This window comes from Mustela putorius, unplaced genomic scaffold, assembly GCF_011764305.1.
Source record: "Mustela putorius furo isolate JIRA1106 unplaced genomic scaffold, ASM1176430v1.1 tig00003853_pilon_pilon_pilon, whole genome shotgun sequence".
NCBI lineage: Eukaryota > Metazoa > Chordata > Mammalia > Carnivora > Mustelidae > Mustela > Mustela putorius.
The window spans coordinates 5,770,700-5,788,204 of NW_025422005.1; the positions used below are offsets into that span (position 1 = coordinate 5,770,700).

Consider the following 17,505-nt stretch of genomic DNA (forward strand, 5'->3'; position numbering starts at 1 on the left):
CATAAGTAGTCGGAGAGGCAGGCAGAGAGAGAGAGGGAAGCAGGCTCCCTGCTGAGCAGAGAGCCCGATGCGGGACTCGATCCCAGAACCCTGAGATCATGACCTGAGCCGAAGGCAGCGGCCCAACCACTGAGCCACCCAGGCGCCCCTGGACAATTTTCTTATATATTTCAAATAAATCACAATGTCAATATTAATTGAAATTCATTAAGAGTAGGCTAAACTCGGGGCTCCTGGGTGGCTCAGTGGGTTAGGCCACTGCCTTCAGCTCAGGTCATGATCTCAGGATCCTGGGATCGAGTCCCGCATCGGGCTCTCTGCTCAGCGGGGAGCCTGCTTCCTCCTCTCTCTCTGCCTGCTTCTCTGCCTACTTGTGATCTCTCTCTGTCAAATAAATAAATAAAATCTTAAAAAAAAAAAAAAAGAATAGGCTAAACTTACTATATGGATTTAGATATACACACAAGATACATGACACAGATTACCAACTACTGTACTGAATTGCTTCTGAAACTGATACACCGTTTACAGAAATTTACCTCTGAGTTTTATTTACCAGACAATACAACAATCCCATGAGTGAGTTCTCTTCTTGAGTTATTAGTCTTTCTCCTAAGCATCCACACATCCATCTAGGAGATGCTAACAGGAGAAAAAGGCATGCAAAAAAGCACCTTAAAAGATACTTATCAAATCAAGACCCAAATAATTTTAAGGCAAGCATCCAGAATTTGCTGCCCCAAAACCAGAACCACCAGAGTCACAGACCGACAAACCGCAATCCACACACAAGAGAAGTAAAGGAAAACCACAAGCTACCCTTTTCATTCCTTTCTACCGTGTGATATTTACATCTACTCAACTGGGTCCTGAATCATAGTTAGAAAACCATGTCATGCCCTGTTCCATGAAATTCCCCATGCTGTTGCCCCTAACAGAGATGATCTGCCTCTACCAAGTCCTACTGTAATTCTGTCCAAACTCCAGGACCCAAATCAAAGTCTTCATGGTCCTTCATGTCTTCCCCAGTATCACCAACGTATTGTCTGACCTATTCAGTTGGACTATTCAGTCCACTCACTGCCTGTTACTAATATAAAACATCACTCGAATAAGTGTAGTTTCTCCCTATAAAATGAAGATCAAGGACTAGAATCCTGTCTACCTTTATATCTTGCCCTTCCTCACCTCCACAAAACTCCTTGTACAAAGTTATAGGTACAGAAGATTGGGTTCTTAAGTTATCAGCTGATCAATATGCTGCTAATACTATTGTTGACGTCTAACATACCCCATTAAATTCTACTAGTGTATTCAAAGAATATCTCAAGGATTAAGTTTAATTCTCTGCTTTACAGAATTTTATAGTTTATGTAATTTATATAAACTTCTAAGAGCAAACGAACCCTATTCCCTGACTCACTTATTCGTACCTCTTCCCTCTCACACTTAATCATTATTTTTTTTAATTTGGGTTTTTGTTGTTCTTGCTACTGTTGTTTGGTCAAGTGCTTAGTTTAAAATTAAAGTCAAAAACTAAAGGTATTTTTGTGGACTTCAAGCTCTACTGCAAAGCTGTAATCATTGAGATAGTATGGTACTGGCACAGAAACAGACACTTAGATCAATGAAACAGAATATAGCGTGCAGAAATGGACCTTCATCTCTATGGTCAATTAATCTTCAACAAAGCAGGAAAGATTGTCCAATGGAAAAAAGACAGTCTCTTCAACAAATGTTGTTGGGAAAATTGGACAGCCACATGCAGAACAATGAAACTGGCAAATTTCCCTACACCACACACAAAATAGACTCAAAATGGATGAAAGACCTCAACGTGAGACAGGAATCCATCAAAATCCTTGAGGAGAACACAGGCAGCAACCTCTTCAACCTCAGCCGCAGCAACTTCTTCCTAGACACATCGCCAAAGGCAAGGGGAGCAAGGGCAAAATGAACTATTGGGACTTCATCAAGATCAAAAGCATCTGCACAGCAAAGGAAACAGTCAACAAAACCAGAAGACAATTGACAGAATGGGAGAAGATATTCACAAATGACATACCAGATAAAGGGCTAGTATCCGAAATCTATAAAGAACTTTCAAACTCAACACCCAAAGAACAAATAATCCAATCAAGAAATGGGCAGAGGACATGAACAGACATTTCTGCAAAGAAGACATCCAGAGGGCCACCAGACACATGAAAAACTGCTCCACATCACTCGGCATCAGGGAAATACATATCAAAAACACAGTGAGATACCACCTCACACCAGTCAGAATGGCTAAAATTAACAAGTCAGGAAACGAAAGATGTTGGCAAGGATGCAGAGAAAGGGGAACCCTTCCACACTGTCGGTGGGAATGCAAGCTGGTGCAGCCGTTCTGGAAAACAACATGGAGGTTCCTCAGAGAGTTGAAAATAGAGCTACCCTACGACCCAGCAGTCACACTACTGGGTATTTACCCTAAAGATACAAATGCAGTGATCCGAAAGGGCACGTGCACCCAAATGTCTATAGTAGCAATGTCCACAATAGCCAAACTATGGAAAGAACCTACATGTCCATCAACAGATGAACGGATAAAGAAGATGTGGTATGTATATATACAATGGAATACTATGCAGCCGTCAAAAGAAACAAAAATCTTGGCATCTGCAACGACGTGGATGGAACTAGAGGGTATTATGCTGAGCGAAATAAGTCAATCAGAGAAAGATTAACTATCATATGATCTCACTGACATGTGAAATTTGAGAAAAAAGGCAGAGGATCATAGGGGAAGAGAAGAAAAAAATGAAATAAGAAGAAAACAGAGAAGAAGACAAAACATAAGAGACTCGTAATCTCAGGAAACACACTGAGGGCTGCTGGAGTGCAAGGAGTGGTAGGAGGGATGGGGTGGCTGGGTGTTGGACACTGGGGAGGGTATGTGTTATGGTGAGCACTGTGAATTGTGTAAGACTGATGAACCACAGACCTGTACCCCTGAAACAAATAATACATTATATGTTAATAAAAATAAATTTAAAAAATTTAAAAAACTAAAGATATTTTAAGAATAATTTAAAACTTCCAGTCAATTTCACATGACTGAATAAATATTGAGACCTCAAATTTTCATTATCGATCTTTAGCCCCCTGTGAATTACGAAATGTAATTTTGTAAGTACTCAACAGGTATTTGGGGAAAAAATTCCACCTATACAACAATTTCCAATGATCTATCTTAGGATTCTACATGTGGTAATTTTGCTTTAGAACATATACATCATTCTCAGGCTAAAAAGTATTCTTTTGGAGGATAGGTGGAAGTAGGTGAGATCTTGTCTGATAATCTGCCATTCACCTCTCACTTTTATAATCAAAATTGCAAAGATCTATGCAAGGTAGTAGTATTTAAGTACCTAAATGCCTCTTGATTCCCAAAATGAGATGAGAGATTTAGTTTATTGTTTGGACTGTAAGAAGCTCTGGATGCTTTCTATCCGAAACTGTACTCAACACACGTCAAAAAATGATTGCAGCTGCTCTGGGCCAATATAAGACTTAATGAGACTTTTGCTTTTTGTAATTTGTACCTTGTAAAAATCATGTTTTGAACATCTGCTGAGAACTTTGGGGGGAAAATGAGACTTCTCCATTTTAACTGAAGTAGTAATAGACAAATCCTGTAGAGATTACATGAAAGTTAAAAAAATAAAGACAAATATGCTCTACAAGAAACAGAATCATAAACTCCTAAAACATTCACACAGAGACTTCCTATGCACCAGCTACATACCAGCTAGTGTCAGAGATACTGAGATGAATAAAAATACAGTCCTTCCTGTGCCAAGTTCACCATTCTCGTATCAGAGCCAGGCACGAAAACAAGTAAGTCACTGTATGTCTGCAGTAATTTTAATTGCGTGTGTGTTTTAGTCTCTGTGCAGAGACTGCTAGCTAAGTGTGGCATTCATTCTCTCCTTCTTCCTGAATAACAGAATATCTGATGTCTAGAAGGGCCTATGCCCCTTAGAATAAACATGGCATTTCTCAGCTTCCCTTATAGCTGATTTTATAATGTGACTAAGCTCTGGCAGGGGACATAAACAGAACAGCAGTATTTCAGCTCCTAGGGACTGAGTACAGAAGAGGCGGTCTGGCTCTCCTTATCCTTCCAATCAGCCTAAACGCAAATACACTGGCTGGAGATGGAGCATGAAATATATCAAAACTGTCAACGGGATGAAGGCCACACACGCTAAAATTATAAAACCTTTGACTGTAGCTAAAGAACCAGACCAAGAATTTACTATTCACAATTCAGCATTTCTGGCCATGGAACACAAGTATCTTTAAATTATTTAAAATGGGGCACAATATTTAAACTACATTCATGAACAGAGTGATATCCTGAACAATGATTTGGGGAAAAACATTCTGTTGTGTTTTTTTTTTTTAATAGGAAAAGCTAGGAAGGAACAAATAACCCTAGCAAGTATGTAAAAACATACAACACAGTGAGCTCAATTCAGAATGACTAAAGCAGTCTGAATGGACAGCATATCATTACCTTTCAGTAGGATTAACAATCAATCCCCACAGACAGATAAAACAAGGCAGAACAAAGTCCACAACTGCCTCCCTGAAGAGACTTCACAGCTAAGCCAAGCTTCTACAGCTGACTCTACCCAGAAGGCTTCACAGGATGTATACAAGGGATAGTAACTTCTGCACACTGACCGGCATGTCAAGCAGAGGGCAGTCTGACGGTGTCTGCTGGCACCACTCAGGGTCTCCCTTCCTTCTCCACTTCCACGTAAGTTTGATTTTAGGACTTGAGAGAGAGTATGTGGCTGCTCCTCCAACAAAAACACGGGAACAACTGATAACCGAATTTTCTGGAACATGTTATCATTTATAAAAGTTAAAGCTGACCAGAATTCATCATAATACACTAAATTCTTGGAATATAATCCATATTTTACTTCATACTGGAAAGAAGGCATTCTCTCTAATGTCACAGCTTTATCTCCTTTCCACGCCATTAACTGTGGATAAAAAACAGCACACAAATGCGTCTGATCCATTCTCTGAAGTGAAGATATACTATCCAGAGGTAATGTGGAGTCTCCTGCTCTACCTAGAGAACACTTCTGCAGTTTCAAAACCACAAATTCAGTCACTTGCAGAGGCCAAAATCCCATGGTACATCAGGGTAATTGGAAAGATTTACAATGGCAGTACGTTAAAAATCTTTGGACATCCAGATACACCTTTTAACTCAGCAGTTCTATTCCTAAGGAGAGTGAGCAGAAATGAATAAATGCTCACCACTGTTGTTCATAAAGGAAAATATTTGGAAATAACCTAAAATCCAACAATATACAAGTCACATCCCTGGTACCTACTCATTACTGTGGATGCACCTAATATTTTTCGGGCAGCAAGTGCCTTTAGCAACCTATACACAACTCTTCAAAAGCAATTTTGTTTTAAATTCACACACAAAAAAGTATTAAAATACCACAGTATGAGAAAAAATATTTATAATTATATCGATTTCTTAACTGACTCCTTAAATAATAAAATTTACTAAAGGTTACTACCTTAATAACCTCTTATAATTTCAAAGTCCTGGTGAACATAAATATTACTTTCAGATGTTTTTCTCTCTGTTATATGATATGGGAATATCTGTGGCTCATACTGGTGTCAGAGGTACTGCCAATATTACTATGGTTTATTGCCTATCTTCATAACTGAAGCATGACAGAATGCTAAATGTCATTTGAAATGTAATGAATCAGTGAAAATAAAGATACAGTTTTTACCCACTGAAGTTTATAAGTCTCCTGAATTCACTGTCCCCTTGGTTGACCATGGACCCTTCCAGGTTGAGAATGCCGGTATTCTTGGCATAGAAAGCAACAATAATGATGCAGATTTATAATTACTGGCATGGCAATAAATTCGGGACATGTTAATTTCAAAAGCACTATTATAAAACTCTGAACAGCATAACCCCACAGCTGTTTACTAAGGAAAGTGCTAATACAAAAAAATATTAATGTCATGATTTTGAGACTTTGAAGTTTTGCTTATCTGAGCATTTCCATGTTCTTCCCTGGATATATTACTTGCTCATCAAAAAGAAAAAAGAACAAACACAGGAGGGGAAATACAGGAGAAAGATAAAAAGAAATGCCTATAGCCAAATTTTATAAATACATTCACAGGGCAAAGGCAAAGGCACCAGGTGAATTCAGAGGCGAGAACATTAAAATGGGACCACCGGTCATCAGTACAGGAACAACACTGGAAAGGGAGTTGGAGATCCACCTGTGGCTGAGCAGGAGCCACAGCACTGTGTATCCTAGCAGCTGGGGATGGGGGGGTGAAGAGAAGTAAAACATATGACAAAACTGCTGCTTTCTATGAACAAGAAGCCTCCACCCACCAGGACAGGAATGCCAAAAGCACCACAACTCCATAATACCAGATATCCACTTTCTAGATAGTTGCAAACTTCAAAAGCATTCTAGTTTATGAGCCCGAAAGATGGCCCAAGGTTCTTCTTCCTCAAAATGTCTTCTAGCCAGTACAGAGAGCAAGCTGGACAGGAGGTGTCCAATGCACAACCTGAAATGTGAGATATAAAATCCTCTGTAAGGAAGAAGCATAATGTTCCTCTGAGGGCTGAGAGCTGCTAGAGTTAATTCTCAAACACAAACCTCAAACCTTGAGGTGTATTTCTGCACCATGGAATCGTGGTTAATTAAAACATTAGTTCTTAGCTTTTTATTGTTCCCAACCATACAAAAACACAGCGTAACAGGTGAGGCTGGTTTTTTTGACATTTACCTTCTCTCTACCAAAGAAGAAAAAAATATAATTATACAAAGTATTGTTAACATTCCCTCAATCAATCTGGTAATTGTATGTACGGTACCTATGTTTTACAATACCAGCACAAGAGGATGACAGGACAAGCACAAAAACTAAATACCACCTAATAACAATAATAACAGCCTGCCTTAGAGCCGCACACACAGCTTCACTAATGGAGCACAAATTAAAATGTTAATGTAAAAGCTGAGAATAATGAAAAGTAACATAATGAAATAATATTAAAAATCTTGTTATAAACTCACTCCATATTCCCTTTTTAAAAAGAACTTAAAGCCATAATCAACACCCCCCCAACATTTTTTCTTACCATGTATCTATTGATCAGTTGAAAGTGAGCCACTAATACACCACGTGTCAAACATCGACATCTGCCCAGCACACAAAGAAAGCCAGAACGAGGCCTACAGCCTTCCGAGGGAATATAAAACAACTCTCTCTCTGCCTTCTACAATTCAGTTTTTACACAGTTTACTAATTATTACACAGAGCGTCACTGAAGAGGTTCCTTGTAAAGGCAACTGAATAAGGAAATTCAGAAACATAAGTAAGTGAGAAAATAAATTCAGGGGTCAAACGGGTGAACAAGTATAGAATTTCTTTCATATGCAACATATAGCATGCTGCCTTATTAGTTTGAATGCATATTTAAGGGTGAAATAATGAAAAAGATTTAAAGGTACTGGATATTTTATGCATACACAATGATAAAGGGTCATTATATACGAATTTAAGAGACTTGTTAAAGTGACTTTAGAAGTCTACCCATTTCCAGGCATTCTAAGCCTTAACTTAAAAGAACCAGGTAACTTACTTAACGACTCCCATCTATTTCATGGTACTTAAAAATCTATTACAAAATTTATATTAACACAAACACAGGAAGGAAAAGAAAAGCGTATTTTTACTTTTGGTAGGGTTGGGGGCATTTAGGTATCTTCAAAGCAAAACCCATGTATACAAGGATCTATTCCTCTAGTATTTAAATGTTTTACAAAAGGAAATCATTCTTATATACATACACTTTAAAGTAATTCAACAAACATAAAACCCTGTTCCATCTTTAAATTCAGAGACAATGTTTTTAATCTTGGAAAGTCTGGTTTTCTCAGCTGATGAAGCTGTCAGACCACACAGACGGCGGCATCTGGAAAGACGACAAACACATGGGTCAACGTCAGCTACAAGCCAATCCCTGTCACGAGTGGAGCCAGATTCCTGCATTTCAATTTCAACGATCCTCTCCAACTCAAATACCACCATGCCACTTCAAATCAAAATTGTTTCCTTTTAAAAAGAGCTTTTTACAAAACTGATAGAGTATAACAGATTAAACAACTCTTTCAGCAATTTCCTTGGCTACTACAAAGCAAGGCATCAACATATAATTATAATAAAGGAAACATTTAACAATTAATTGAGCCCACAAAGCTAAACCTCCAGAGCTTAGAGTTCAAACGCTTGCTCACCATGCATAGGGGCGGAGGATCTTAACACAACTGCAGGAAATCCCGGTCCAATCAGACTCTAGGTAAATCTAAATCTCGTTCCACTGTGACGGGGACCTTATTTGTCACAGTCCATCAGGCGGATTTTGGTATCCAGCTAGGAGATTCAAACAAAAGAACCCCCACCCTCTCTGTGGTCTCTCCCCCACACTGTGGTGTTAGTCCAGTTCCTCCAGGTGCCGTGCTAGACAGAGAAGAGCTCTGGTAGCTGCTGGCTTGCTCTTATAAGCAACCAACAAATAAGACTCTGAAAACGTACCACACAACTGCGAGGTGATAACGTCTCTGAAAATATTAATGATTTGTGCCAGTTTATAAAGGTGACATATTAACTAGTTTACTTTCTTTCCTCATTCAGCTTCTATGATGTACACACACTCAAAAAGAAAAGTTGTACATACGGATGTACATACATCTCTACACTCAAAAAGAAAACAGAACACACACAGGGCTTCAAAGTGGTATCATTTGGGACAGCAACTACTTCACAGGGTATCTTCTCCACTGGCAAACTTTTTTTTTTCTTAAGACTTTCTTTTTTCTTTTCTTTTCTTTTCTTTTTTTTTTTTAATAATCTGCTACACCCAATGTGAGGCTTGAACTTACAACGTCAGGATCAAGAGTAGCATGTGCTGTCAACTGGGCCAGTCAGGCATCCCATCCACCAGCAAACTTCTTGAGAAGAATTAACCCTGAATTGATGGGGGAGGGGAGGGTGGAGATACCCATGACAACTTCATTCATAAGGCATCTATGCCTCACAGCATTTAATGGGAAGCAGGAAAAATTACAACTTAATGCCAGTAAGTACAAACAAGTAAAAATTATTTTTAATTTAACTGGATAAATAAAGCAAATTACATTTTTAAAGTAGCACAAAATACTAAGTAGGGAAAGAATTTTTATTTATTTACTTGTTTTGTTTTATTTGACAGAGAAAGCACAAGCAGGGGGAAGCAACAATTTTTCTAGAGGTTAGTACCAAGTACACGAGCCTGAATCATAGAAAATAAACCTTTTAGACAACGTCTTTACAAGGACAGTAGAGTGCCTCTAATATCATGCGCCGAGTTCCTTGCCATGTACTTCATCTGGGCTAAAAAACTCAGATCATCTGTGAATCTAGAGATGGCAAATGTTCCCTTCCACAACTACACCCAAGAAAAACACTCAACTGATCAGAGCATTCCTTCCAAATGTACTACATTCAGCCTCTACACCTGGAAAAGATGAAATCTGTTTGCCATCTAATTTAGATGATCTATTTTACTCATCTGGTTTGGTCTTCTTTACTGTTCAGAACCTGACAGAGAGGATAACCGTGAAATGAAAGGGCAACAGGTAAGCTTTTGCTCTCTTACCTGAAAACAGGCCATAGCAAGCCAAGCTACACACCATCAACTTACTTTTTTTTTAAGAGTTTATTTTATCTGAGAGAGAGAGAGAGAGAGAGAGAGAGCAAGCGCACAAGCAGGGAGAGCAGCAGGCAGGGGGAAAAGCAGAAGAAGCCTTCCTGCTGAGCAAGGAGCCTACCCTTGGGCTCGATCCTAGGACGGTGGGATCATGACCTGAGCTGAAGGCAACCGTTCAACCAACTGATCCACCCAGCCACCCCTACATACCATCAATTAAAAAAATAAAAGTGGGCTTCTACATCTTTTCATCAACATGTTGAATATAAGGGGCTCTTAACAAACCCTGGGCTCCTTGCTCAGTAGGGAGATGCTTCTCCCTCTGCCTGTCACTCCCCCTGCTTATGCACTCGCTCATTCTCTTTCCCTGACAAACAAATTTAAAAACAAAATAAAAGAAACGGGAAAAAAATTAATGTAATCTACAACTGAAAGCACACTAGAATGTGATCAAAAATAAGAAATAAATTTTCACCACTGTTCTAAGGACACATAACTAAGAAAGCTGAGGTGCCCACTCAAACCTGAGTCTACCTAGCAACAAGGCTCTTCCTGTTACAGACAGAACTGTAGTCCCCAAAATTCAGATGTTACATCCTAATCCTCAATACCTCAGAATGTAACCTTACAAGAAGAAAAAAGGATCAAGGAGACGTAATGAGTTACAATGAGGTAGACCCTAATGCCATATATAGCAAGGTGAGGGCTCTAATCCACCTTGACTGGTATCCTTATGCAAAGGAGAAATCTGAACAGACACAGACAGGTACAAATGGAGAATGCCACATGAGGACTGTAGGTATGCTAGCACAGTCAAGGAGCTACCAGAAACTCAGGGAGACCTGAAGAAACAGATCTTTTCTCTTGCCTTCAGAAGGAGCATTGACCCTGTTGACTCCTTGATCTTGAGGTTCTAGCCTCCAAAACCTATGAGACAATGCATTTCTGTTGTGCAGCAAGCCACTCAGTCTATGGTACTTTGTTATGGCAGCCCTAGGAAAGGCATACACTGCCTCACTGTGCTTCCTCCTCCCAAATGTCTTAAAGATGATTATGCAGACATACAATCACAGCAGAGTCTGGCATGCTGATGAAGATCTTGGGCTTGATCCTACTGCCACAAGGGATCCACTGAAAAGCAGTAAGCAGGTTAATACTAGTTTCGTTGACTGCAAACAAACTTGTAACACATGTCAAATCACTTTCATTCAAGCTGACCGGCCCTATAGGTTTCTTTATCTAGAATTTATGTTTCTTATTACACAACAAATATTCTTGCAGTCTTCAGAAAAACTTGTGCCTCAACCCAAAGTAAGAATGCCACAAGATACTTTCATTTGTGTGTCACATCTACCTAAAATTCTTCTACAAGAGACATAGATAAAAAGTTATAGATCAAATGCAGTTTCAGTTTCTACAAAAATTTATGTGCTGGAACACAAAATGGCAGAATTTTATTTTGCTTTATTTTATTTTATGTCTACTTTTATTTCTAATGTCTGTCTTAGTGACTGCCACAGAAAAGCTTTCAATTATTCAGAAAATCAAGACTTTGAAACCAAAGTCAGGCTGTGACCACGTCCAAGTGTAACCCCTCAGCAAACACTCAGTAGCTAAAAGTTAAGAGATGCCATTTGTTAAAACACTGGGAACTCTCTTCCCTTTCTAACTAGGAACTTGAATTAAAGGGAAATTATCCATTAGGAAAATAGTTTCATGTTTTTACTTTTTAAATAAAATTTTCATTGAGGTATAACACATACCCAAAAAGTGCAAAGCATGATAAACTCCCACAGTGCAAGGAAACCCATGTAACTGGCAGTTGTTACCATAAAAGGGAACATGACCAGGCCCTAGAAGTTGCTTTTATGCCTCCTTCTGGACACCAGCACCCATCAGTCTAACTACCACCTGACTTCAAAACACCAAAAACTGGCCTGAAATCATACAGTATAAGACCTTTTTGTGTCTACTCAACTATTTTTAATTCAGTAGTTGTTCAAAAATAATGCATATTTCATCTACATTCAAACCAGATTCCCAGGTTTTATTTTGTTTAGTTTGACTTTTTCCAGTTTAAATTCCACTTGAATCAAAGGAAATTAACACTTCAGTGTTCAATGTATATTGAGTTCTAGTTTCTATGTATTCTTTTTTTCCAGTTCAAGTCCCCCCCATTGTAATAAAGGGAGAAATTCTGCAAATAAAAGGAGGAAATGTTTTATTTCACCTAAGATTTCATAAACCACAAACTTAAAGTTCTTTATCTTCTATATATAAAATTTATCTTCATGAAAAGTAAACTTTTTCATAAGGGTATAAGGAACACAGATGCAACAAACTTGAAAATCCTGAATCTTGACTCCCCCTACCCCAATGTATATGAGGAAGATTTCTGTTATTCTAGGAATATATCTAGGGCAAATGGAAAAGTCAAACAGAAGTAGCAGTGGATATGACAAAATACAAGAAAAGCAGAACCAACTTAACAGGCTTTTTTTTTTAAGAACATGCTTCCTTATCAAAATAGCAAGCAAACTGATATGCCAAAATGAGAAAGTATTTCTCAATAATTTGAATTTAATTTGAATAATTTGAATTTAATTTTTGACTGTTCTACCTGATCAGGAATAAAAATTTTAAAAAATCATAGTACCTAACTGAAAAATAGTGAATACACTATTGGTAAGAATATAAATGAGTACTGGTACTCACTACAGAAAAACTCACTCAAAAAACTAAAAATAGAACCACCATACAATCCAGCAATTCCACTTCTGGATATTTAGCTGAAGGAACTGAAATGACTATCTAGAAGAGCTATCCACACCCTTATGTTCCCTGCAACATTATTCACACCCTAAGTGGCCACAAATGGATAAATGGATACAGAAAGCGTGGTATACAGATACATATTATCCTACCATGAAAAAGGGGCAGGGGAGGGAGGGATCCTGACGACTACATGAACCCTAAGGGCATCATGCTAAATCAAAGAGACAAAAAAAGACAAACACTGCATGGTGTCACTGATATGTGGAATCGAAAAACACCAAACTCATGGAAACAAAGATCAGATTAGTGGTTGCCACAGGGAGAGGGTGGAAGGTTGGGAGGGGATGGAGGGAAAGGGTGGAGGTAGTCAAAGAGTACAAACTTCCAGTCACAAGATAAAAAAGTTCTGGGGATATTATGTATAGCATGAATGACTGCAGTTAACAATACTGCATTGTATGCATGAAAGTTATTAAGAGAACAGATTTCAAAAGTTCTCACCACACACACACGTACCTACACGTGGTGACAGATGTGTTAACTAACTAGCCTTATTGTGGTAATCATTTTGCAATATACACATATTTTAAATCACTACATTGTACCTCTCGAACAACATTAGATGTCAATTATATCTCAATAAAGCTGGGAGGGGAGGGGGAGAAAACAGTGGAAAGAAATTAATGTGCCACCTACAGCAAACTTTAGAGATCAATATCCTATGCTAAGGAAGCCCATACGGGAAATCTGGCTGCACACAGCTGTGTAATAAATCAATTTGTTACCGTGACAGTCATCTCAAAAGTAGAGTAACGGTTGATAGACAACAAAGAAGTTAGATTAGACATGGGGCAATATATAATAGAGCCCCACAAGGTTTTTGTTTTGGTTCTTATAACAAGTCAGCTCAATCATTCATTGGCAAATAAATGATTCAAGATAGACTTCCATATTTGAACCTACTCCATTATTCATTCATCCATCCCATTATTCTAACTCTGACATCATTAATCAGTCAATAAATGTTTGAAAAATTTTCAGAAATTTATTTATTCAACAAATATTTAAAAATACACACTTTATGTACATTACTGTCATAGACAGGAATTCAATGATAAGCAAAAAAACAGACTTTCTACCCTTTACGGAGGAGACAGTTATGAATCCTAAAATAACAGAAATAAAAAAGAAAATTACTGGTTGTAAGTTCTGGGAGAGGAAAAGCAGTAACACTGATAGGAGAGCACTGAAAAAAAGGACAGGAATTAAGTATGTCTGTCTGTGTGTATATGCAAGAGGGGTTCACTAGCCTGAGGCAACAGCAAGTTGCAAGTGCAAGTGGCCTAAGGCAGGAGGTAACGGGGCCAATAAGTAACTTCAAGTCCATCGTGCTGAGCTCTTAAGGACAAAATAAAAATAATTCCAGGGATGAGGAGCAGGGGCAAACAAGAGCTAGTTGTGACCATGATGAGAATAAAATTTAGCTAGTGAGAAATTCCGAATAATACCGATTTTCTCAATAAAATCCCATTCTTTTCAGACTAAATAATCTGAAGAACACTGAGAGGCCAAGGTCAGTCTCCTTACCGAGGCGTCACATATCCACTGGACCTGTGCGAACCCCAGGTCATAATACTGTCAGCACCTGAGTACAAGGGGCACCTCACACAAAGTGGTTATGCTCTGAGTGTCACAAAAAACTTTGACATTACTTTGGTTTTCATCATTTCTTTGTAGCATATGTAGCTTCAGGAGAGAGCCTATCTTTTTCATATTTCACAAAGGTCCTCAGATTTACGAAACAATGCTTGCCTTCATAAATTACTCAGTTCAACTCCAAAACCCTTAAAAACTCACTGTAAATAAGCCCCGAGTGACACCCCTTCACACACTCTTCCACACATCAAGCAGGAAGGGCTTCTATCCACTAGAAGGTGCAAGATCAATGTGTAATGGCTCCCAAACCCACTCCCTCCAAACTGGCTTCTCTTAGGGAGATAATCAGCAGAAACAGGGTGCCACAATCCCATAATGGGGAATAAACAGCAGATTTGGTGGGGTTTTGTTTGTTTGTTTGTTTTTTTAATGTTACAAAGGTTACCAGAACTGCAGGACTTCTCAGGGTCCTGAAGTTGAATCTATGAACTCTTATGACAGGGACAGTATGTACAGCACTTCCCATACGTGTCTGACTACAAATATTTGAGGGAAATACTGCCACTGACACAGGAGTAATATTCCCCTGAGAAAGGTGGGCATTCAGTACTGCACAAAGCAGCAGGCCTTTTGACAATGATCCAGACAATCGCATAACCACACTGACTTGTTATATATCATGAGAAAAGGAAAACAAGTGAGATCTTTCCTTATTTTGAATATTTTCCTTATTTATGATACTATATCTGTATCTAAATAAGTTAACACATTTGTTCCTTTCTCACAACTTAGAACTGAATAGGTCGATAGCAAGTAATGTGCAGTAACTCTGAAATGAGATATTCTTCAGCAGCTCAGGTATTCTTACTGTACAGTATCTGAGCCTTCTAAATCACAGACCCTAACAATACTGTAATGCACACATTACTCGATCTCCCCGCAGAGCTCTAGCTCGCCTAAAACCTAATGCTATACTTTCATGCCATGTAAGCATCTTCTCAGTTAATCATCAATAAACTATACTTGTGACTAGAAGTTCATCTAGGTAAGTTCTAATACTGTTCTTATCTTTTGAAATTTAAAACAAATTCCTATATAGGAATAAAAAAAAATCTGGTACTTTACACAAAGTTCAGAAAAGTTACAGTATTCCTCGGTAAAACAACTATACAACGTCAACAACATAACCTAATTTCTTTACCCTCCCTTCCCTGGAAGAACAGCAAACTGGGAGACTTTTGATCTCTTAATTATACCTCATGAAATTCATATCACTTCTTAGCATCATAAGCAATTCAAACGATTTTACTGGTTTTACTGACTTCTGTAAGAAAAAAACTTTAACACACACAACAGGTGACATGAAGAAAGAAAAGTTCTGTGGGGCGCCTGGGTGGCTCAGCTGGTTGATTTCAGCAGGGGTCATGATCTCACAGGTCACAGGATACAGCCACAAGTCCCACTAAGCGGGGAGTCTGCCTGGGATTCTATCTCTTCCCCTCCCCCCACTCATGCATGTACTTTCTCTTCCTCTCTCTCTAAGAAATAAATAAATCTTTGAGGGGGGAGATTTGTGGGCGCCCAACAGGTTTTCCATCACTGGTTTCCCTGGATCTCATCTGAAGGCTGGGTCTGTCTCTCTCTGAACAATGCTATAAGCCTCGATACACTGAGTAAATTATAGTACATTTCCTAGAAAAGAAAGCAAGTTAGTTGTCCTCATCTCTTATCACTGGTTAGAGATTCTGAAGCTCAGTTCCTTGGACAAGGAGGTTGTCAGGAGAAATAAACTTTAGCCTGAAGGCCTTTAAAGATACTTCTTCAGCTTCTGCTCATTGCTGCAGCTCATGTGAACATCCCGCTCCTAAGAATCTTCACTAAGGTTTACTTATCCTTCCATGCGTTCTATTCTCAGGGTTGCCACTGCCTAACTGTGTTGAACATAAAAGGCAAGGAAGCCATCTAACTATGAGATCTACTGAACAGATGGTGAAGGGAGAGAAGCAGCAGCACAAGGACACAAAGAAAGAAACTGACAAATGCACTAACCGGGACAAAAGACCAAGTTGTGTCTCTACACAAGCAAGAAGCCAGCGCATCCAACTGCGCCGAAGTGGGTCAATGTGTTTCCTACCTTGATTGTTTTCAACCCAAAACTACTATCTACTTTTCTGGGTCTCCTGTCTTCCCTAACGTGTAAACAGGCCTGTAAATGCAGATGACATTTCGCCACCACAAACACTGTGCTCCTTACCTCCTGGTCTGTAGACGACGTCATCCTCAGTGATGTAAGAGGTTATCTCACCAGTGTCTGTCCTTTCATAACGAGATTTTTTTTTCGGTGGTTTCTTTTTGTTCTTCTTCGTGGACTCCTCCGTGGTGGCACTATTATTGTCATTATCCTCATCTTCGCTGTGGTCACTCTCAGCATAATTTTTGGCTCCTCCTTCCAAGGTGCAGCTCCTGCGTGGTCTTGAATTCTCACCCTCTCTTGCTTTGTCTCGTTTATCTCTCTCTCGGTCCCGATCTCGGTCCCGGTCCTTCTCTTTATCTTTGTCTTTGTCTTTATCAGCTGTCATGATTCTCCACGTGCCTTCTTCTGTCCTCTCACGGCTAGGCCTCCGTGAAAGGTAGACAGTAAGCCTGGGCTTCAGTCTTCTGAATTTCTCACTCAATTCCAGGGAAAATCCAACCACTCCAACTACCCCAACGTTTCAAAAACGCTAGGCAAGAAAAGAGAGAAAGAGAAACTGATTTTACTTTAACATTTTCTCATATTTCCTTCCTAAAATAATGCTTTGTTAAATGAATCTCTTACTTACTCATGTTTTAGCCCCAAAAACCTGGCAAACCACTGGAAAAAGTTAGGACAAGTGATACAAAGTATGTGAAGTTTTTGGCCTCAGCTAGTTTATGGCTTGGGATTTACTACCACACCAATAATGAAAACATCTCAATGCATAATAGTAAACCACACTTTCTGTTCATCAATTGTTCTCTTCTTTTGAAGGAAAAAGTAACGCATACCTAATACACAATATATAATGGGTATAATTACATAAAAGGAGCTTCATAACCCATAATATTAATTTACAAGGGCAAGAACCTATATACTAAAAGTATTAACACGGGGGGGGGGGTTTTAAAAAATAATTGGATAGCCTGGAAAAATGTCTCAAGATGTCTCTCACAGGGAACTATCTTCTGAAAACTCTTTCCAGCCACATTGCCAAATTTCCAGAGCTCCTCTCAAG

At 38.9% G+C, this 17,505-nt stretch overlaps 1 protein-coding gene across 4 annotated transcripts in view; it reads right to left on the reverse strand.

Moving 5' to 3' along the window:
* RERE (arginine-glutamic acid dipeptide repeats) overlaps window positions 1-17,505 on the reverse strand; it is a 425,837-nt gene that overhangs the window by 239,884 nt on the left and 168,448 nt on the right. For all 4 annotated transcript variants that reach the window (XM_013064588.2, XM_004768623.3, XM_004768622.3 and 1 more), the window contains exon 2: window positions 16,506-16,974. In XM_013064588.2, the coding sequence (XP_012920042.1) occupies window positions 16,506-16,830 (325 nt within the window). In that variant the 5' untranslated portion in view covers window positions 16,831-16,974. The remainder of the gene's footprint in view (window positions 1-16,505; window positions 16,975-17,505) is intronic.